The sequence below is a fragment of the Camellia sinensis genome, chromosome 13 (assembly GCF_055761805.1).
Source record: "Camellia sinensis isolate YWXY chromosome 13, ASM5576180v1, whole genome shotgun sequence".
Taxonomy (NCBI): Eukaryota; Viridiplantae; Streptophyta; class Magnoliopsida; order Ericales; family Theaceae; genus Camellia; species Camellia sinensis.
Genome location: NC_138973.1, coordinates 15,589,040 through 15,595,301, shown reverse-complemented (window position 1 = coordinate 15,595,301; position 6,262 = coordinate 15,589,040). Strand labels below are relative to the sequence as shown.

The 6,262-nt window shown below is 40.6% G+C and overlaps 1 protein-coding gene across 1 annotated transcript; it reads right to left on the bottom strand.

Annotated features, from left to right (window-relative positions):
- Positions 1-203: 203 nt before the first annotated feature.
- On the bottom strand, positions 204-1,426 carry LOC145805992 (zinc finger BED domain-containing protein DAYSLEEPER-like). The gene is made up of 3 exons (XM_082901595.1): positions 830-1,426; positions 646-730; positions 204-552 (listed from the first exon to the last, which is right to left on the bottom strand). Exons 1-3 carry the CDS (start codon positions 1,413-1,415, stop codon positions 540-542), a joined length of 684 nt encoding a protein of 227 aa, XP_082757721.1. The 5' UTR covers positions 1,416-1,426; the 3' UTR covers positions 204-539.
- Positions 1,427-6,262: the final 4,836 nt, after the last annotated feature.

The following is a 6,262-nucleotide window of genomic DNA, read 5'->3' as shown; positions in this document are numbered from 1 at the left end:
TGTAAACATTAATAAACATTCTCAATCATCCTGGATGTATAAATTTTGGAATTTTTCAGTTGGAATATCAACCCCTAATAGCTTAATTTTTTTAATTAATTAAAACCCAGCTACAACAAAACAAAAAAAAGAAAGAGAATAATTATTGATAAACATCCTGTAGCAAAACATCCTGTTTGAGAACATCCATAACTAATTGAGAACATCCTGTAGCAAAAATAGTTAATCACTGATTGTAAACTAAAAATGTAAAGATTGGGTGTACATCCTGTGAATCACAACTACCTAATCACTAATCACTGATTGAGAACATCCTGTAGCAAAAATCCAACAGCCCATAAACAAAATATCTATCCAGCAGCCCACACATAAGAAAATTCAACAAGTAGCAAAGAGAATAATTAATCCCAAGCACAACCCGCAAAGGATAGGTTACCCAAAAATTAAAATTAAAAAAAAAAAATATCCATTACAACATAAAAAAGCAAATCCATTGTTTCTTCAAACCCATACAAACCACACAACTTCCATCATCTCCTTCAACTTGAATTCCTGTTAAATAACAAAAGAAAAAAAAAACAAATAATTAATATTAATAATAAAATGTAAAAAATGTGAATTAAAACATAAAAGATGACAACTAACACAAAAGTGGCACATGACTGATCTGAATCGATCTCATCATCATCATATATAGTTGCATAGCCCACCGATTCCAATGTTGAATTTCCTAAAAAGTAAAGAATATAAATTCAATAGTGAAATTATTCCATGATAATTTAAATAATAAAAAGTGAAATAATAATATGTAAATTGGATGAAATAATACCTTTCATCTCTTCACCCCACAACCAACTTTGTGCACACATTAATGCTTCTAATGTGTTTGGATGAAGTCTACTATGATGTGGACTCACCAACCTTCCACTAGTACTAAATGCTGACTCAGAAGCAACAGTGGATACAGGAATAACTAAAATGTCCCTAGCTATTGCCTGTAAGGTCGGATATTTTGGTCCACTAGCTTTCCACCAATTCAAAACATCAAAACCTGAAGTTCTTGGCAAAACATCATCTTCTAGATAATGGTCCAACTCTGATCTTACATTCTTCATTTTTTTACTTCTCTTTCTACTAACAAACAAATCAAATTCTGAAAGGGTCTCTGTAACAATTTCTGGATGAGCAGAAGAGTCACCACCAACATCGGTCTCCATACCAACTCGGTGCTGATACTCTTGCAACAAATCATAACAAATATGACGAACCCTATCAACTTCATCTTCAGCTTTGTCTCCATAAAGTTTTTCAAAATAAAACTCCAATACAGTCATCTTATACCTAGGATCAAGTACAACTGCAACCCCAATAACACCATGTATCACTAACCAATATTTATCAAATTTTTCCACCATTTTTGATGCCATTGTTCTGATCACTTCTCTTTCTGAAATACATATCCCCGTCCCCGGCCCGGATATCTTCGGGGATGAATTTTTTAATACCATCCCCGGACCACAGGGGATATTTTTCGGTGAATAACCGCCGAATTCGGGGTCGGGGGGTCGGGTCACCGTCGGGCCGGTTTCAGATTGCCATCTCTAGAAAGTATGACTAAAACAGTAGCAAATAGGCCTTAAGCATGGCAAACCAATGTTTAGAACTTCATAAAGTTAAGCTAATATATGCAAGCATCATGGTCTATTGGCAAGGCGCTTTTCTAGGCAACATGGAGGAATGCAAAGCAAGTATAATATGCATGGAAGGGGCCACTAATCCGACCAAAAATAGAGGCATAATATGACCCAACAACACCCAAAAACCTTTGAAATGAAGCCAAGAACAACTAATCATGCATGCTACCCTTATGAGCCAAAAACATGAACAAATGGGGCACAAAGGGAGAGGGGTGTCCCTCCCCTATGCAAGACCTCAAACCCCCTTTTTCACCACTGAAAATCCACCGGATTTCAGTGGTGAGAAGGTCAACACACAATAGTAACCAAAGCTTAGCAAAGAGAGCACCAAAAGGGCCAAACAAGGCCTAAGAGGGGGAGGTCGACCCCCAACACCAAAACAACCTTAATGAAGTATCTTAAGCATGAAAATATAAGACTTTTTTCAGTTATACACAAAGTCTAAAATAGTAAGCAAGATAGGTAAAAGACTAGTGCAAGATTGGGGAATATAAAGTAAAAGTGTTACTCTTGGAGAATCCTTGAAGAACAGCAAATGCAGCCCTCTTCTTCTGATCGAAACTAGTCCAAAACCTCAAGAACAAACCCTCAATGCCTCCCAAAGTCGAAGTAAGGTGTAAGAGTGTGTGTCTTAGTGCAATACTATGAACTAAACACACCTTTAGGGCCTCAAATCCTCACAAAATGAAGAGAGAGAGGGAGATATAGAGAGAGAGGATGATATATCAAATATATGTATGTATTAGGTTTGGATTTTCTGAACCAAAACAAAGAAGAGAGGAGGGGCTCTTATATAGACCAAGCCAAAAGGCTAAGTTTCCAAGGAAGCTATTAAAAAAGGGTCAAGTCTTCCTAAAGAAGCCAAGGCAAAGGGGCCAAGGCTTCCTCAGGAAGCTGGGACAGGTGTCCAAGCTTCTTGGGGAAGCTAAGACAAAGGTCTAAGCTTCCTTAAGAAGCTAGACCAAAAGGGTGCAAAAGGGGCAAAACAACCACACATGTGCACGTGAACAGGGTTTGTGCATTCCAGCTGGCACAGTTGGCATGCAACATGCCTAAAAAAGGCAAAAAAAGTGGCACCGGCCAGAAAAGGAGGCCATCGGCCAAACAGATGGTCGGCCGACCACACAAAGTGCCGACCGGCCAATAGTATATTTCACCAATGGCCGGTAGAAATAATACACGGCTGGTGGACTTAATCCATGGCCGGTGGGTATCGGGGGTAGCTAACAAGCTACTTTCTACCTTCAGGTACAAAACAATCAAGTCCTTGGTGCAAAACCAAGCACAGAATGAGCAAGTTGAGAGATCCTGAGGCAAGGCACGTAGCCGAGACCTCCGGGAACTCAAAACAAACACGAGCATGGATAATCATCGAGTGTTCAAACGGTGACATCCAAGTCTTGAGGACGGTCAAAAATGGGGTGTCTACAGTCGTCGTTTTAGTTTTTTTTGCTCTGTCATTTCTTCTTCACCAGTGAAGTAGGAGGAGGAGGAGGGATAAGGTCATTGTCGGAATCACCGAAGATGGAGGAGTTGTAGATTTCACGACACGACGTCTCGTCCCACTTGAATTCTAGTTATTCAGTGAGGTCATCTTCAGAGGTGTACTATACGGTGAACCCACAGCCAATTGATAAGAAGATGGAGGACACATGATGCTTGAAGGAGGAACGGTGGGGTGGCTGGCGGGGAGTTAATGAAGATGAGGTTTGGAGAGAGTTGGACAAGATTTTCTGTGAAGTTGGAAGGGTTTTTGGAGGGGCAGAATTGGAAGGATGAGATGATTCAGGAGATCAAAACCTTGAATCTTTTTGCCATTATTTTGTCTCTCTTTGTTTGTTGTATGAGAAAGTATAGGGATTAGCTATTGCAATACAATATGTATATATAGTATAGGCAATGAAGATGAATCAATAAAGGAAAATATTATTATTGTCACGCCCCGCTCCCTGTACCCAAGGGTTAAGCATCGTGATGGCCAGGAACTGAAGTTACCTCCGGTCAATTCTTAAACAAATTATTAAACACGAGCAAAAAAATATTTAAGTGAGGGTACCAAAATAATCATCAGAGCTCCTATTTTTATAACAAAATTTATTGATAAAAAATGCCGATATTTACATATGAAGAATAGAATTATAAATACTATAAAAGTGTTGTGTATATCTATTCTGCAGCCCTGTGTCTAAGACTCTCCAAAAGCTATTTCTGAATTACATTGTTTCCTCAAAATTGGTAAACAACTATAAGCATATGACAGGTGATAAATATTATACTAAGAGTATAAGGGCATAAAATCACCATAGATAATTATTGGCTAAACAGAGTTGGATATTAAAATACAGAGTATACAATACAGAGATCATTTGACATATAATACAGAAATCATATAAATAAAATAATCATAACCACAGTATAGAACAGAACAGACCAGATGTATGGACTCAAGAGGTGGCTCGTACGAACTCTAGAGGTGGCTTCCACCATAGTCTAGCACTTAGCTTCGTACAACACTTTGCTTCACACCAGAAATCAGAGTGTTAGTGGATCCATGACAGAGAGAGGGTAACAAAGTGACTAATCAGAAAGCCAATGGTTATTTAAGTCCCCTAAGGCATGGGACTCCCATGGTGGCACGTACAGAAAATGATTGTTTCCAGGATCATTGTCAAATATTTTTGTAGACACCCCATTTTTGACCATCCTCAAGACTTGGACGTCATCGTTCGAATACTCGGTGATCATCCTTGTTTGTGTTCGTCTTGAGTTCCCGGAGGTCTCGGCTACGCGCCTTGCCTCAGGATCTCTCAACTCGACTGTTTTGTGTCTGGTTTTGCACCAAACACTTGTGTTTTTGCTTTGGAGGGCAGGGAATGGCTTGTTGGCCATCCCCACACCTCACTGGCCATGGCTTGAGGCTACCAGCCATTGGTTTGTTGCCATTGGCCAAATTTTTGGCCGACCGGCACTCTTTGTGGTCGACCGGCCATCTTTTTTGGTCAAACAACATTTTTGGCTGGCCGACCACTGTTCATCTGCTTTTGCATATATTTTTATGCCAGCTGTGCTAGCTGGATACACTTTGCTCCCCTCCATACACGTGTATGGAGGGATCTCCCTCTTGACTAGCTTACTTGAGAATCTTTGCAAGAGTAATCTTCTATAAAGAGGAGGCTTCTCCCCCTCCTCTAGGGTTACAAAAAAATTCCAGAGAGAGCTCTGAGATTAGGGTTTACATAGTGTGTGTATTCTGTCTCTATTTCTCCATCTTTTTTGCTCTAAGTGTGTTTGTGTCTTACTTTTGTGCATAAATGTAGACACCCCATTTTTGACCGTCCTCAAGACTTGGACGTCACCATTGGAACACTTGGTGATTACCCTTGTTTGTGTTCGTTTGGAGTTCCCGGAGGTCTCGGCTACGCGCCCTGCCTCAGGATCTCCGAACTTGACCGTTTTGTGTCTGGTTTTGCACCAAACACTTGTGTTTTGCCTTGGAGGGGCAGGGAATGCCTTGTGAGGCATCCCCATACACCACCGGCAGTGGCTAGAGGTCACCGGCTGGTTTTTGCTGCCATCGGCAATCTATTTTGCCGGTCGGCACCTTTTGTTGCCGGTCGGCACTCCCTTTTGCCAAAATGGCATCTTTGGCCGGCCGACTACTGTGCATCTGCTTTTGCAGATATTTTATCACAGCTGTCTTGCTTTTGGCTCCCCTCCATACACGTGTATGGAGGGATCTCTCTCTTTAGAAGCTTGTCTTGTAAGCTTTACAAGACAAAAGGCTCTATAAGAGAGAGCCTTCTCTCTTGGCTTGAGGGTTAGACACTTGAGACACCTTAGATATTTTTTAGACAGCCATTTTTAGGGTTTTGAGTTCTAGGGTTAGAATCCATACACTTTCTATCTCTATATCTCCCTCTTTGTGTGTGTTTAAGTGTGTTTGTGTCTTACTATTGCACACAAACACATAGTGTTTCACCTTCACTTAGCTACTGAGGTTCTAAGAGGTTGGTTTTGAAGTTTTGGAGCTGTTTTCAACCTAAAAGGAGCTGTTGGAGCATCATTGTTGAAGAAGTCAACAAGGGTAACAATCTTGCTTTTATATTCCCCATTTTTGCATTGTATTTTGACCTGTCTTAAAATCGTTTTTGGGCTTGGTGTATAATACAAAAAAGTTCTGTTTTTAGGCCCTCTAAATTGTTTTTTTAGAGTGTTTTGTGGTTTGGAGGTGTTTGACCCCTCTTAGGCCTTGAAAGGCCCCATTTGAGCCATTTTGAGTGAGTTTCGAGACTTTGGTGTTTGGGCCTCTTCACCACTGAAATCTTGAGGGATTTCAGTGGTGGAGATGGTGCCTTGAAGTCTCCAAAAGGGGAGGGCCACCCCCTCTCCTTGTTGTCCTTAAAAGGGACCCTTTTTGGCTTCTTAAGAGAGCATCATGTTAGAGTGTGTATTGATCATGTCTTGGCTGTTTTACATGCTTATTATGCCATGATATAGCCTTGTTGTGTGTTGGTTTTGGTACACCATGCATGCTTAGCATACCTACCATGTAATGCCATGTTATT

What these genes read in the sequence shown, in the direction of transcription:
- LOC145805992 (XM_082901595.1), bottom strand. Translation starts at nt 1,415, where the DNA reads ATGGTGGAAAAATTTGATAAATATTGGTTAGTGATACATGGTGTTATT. An exon ending in GTGGGGTGAAGAGATGAAAG is followed by an intron (nt 731 to 829) that starts GTATTATTTCAT and finishes TTTACTTTTTAG; the next exon opens with GAAATTCAACATTGGAATCG.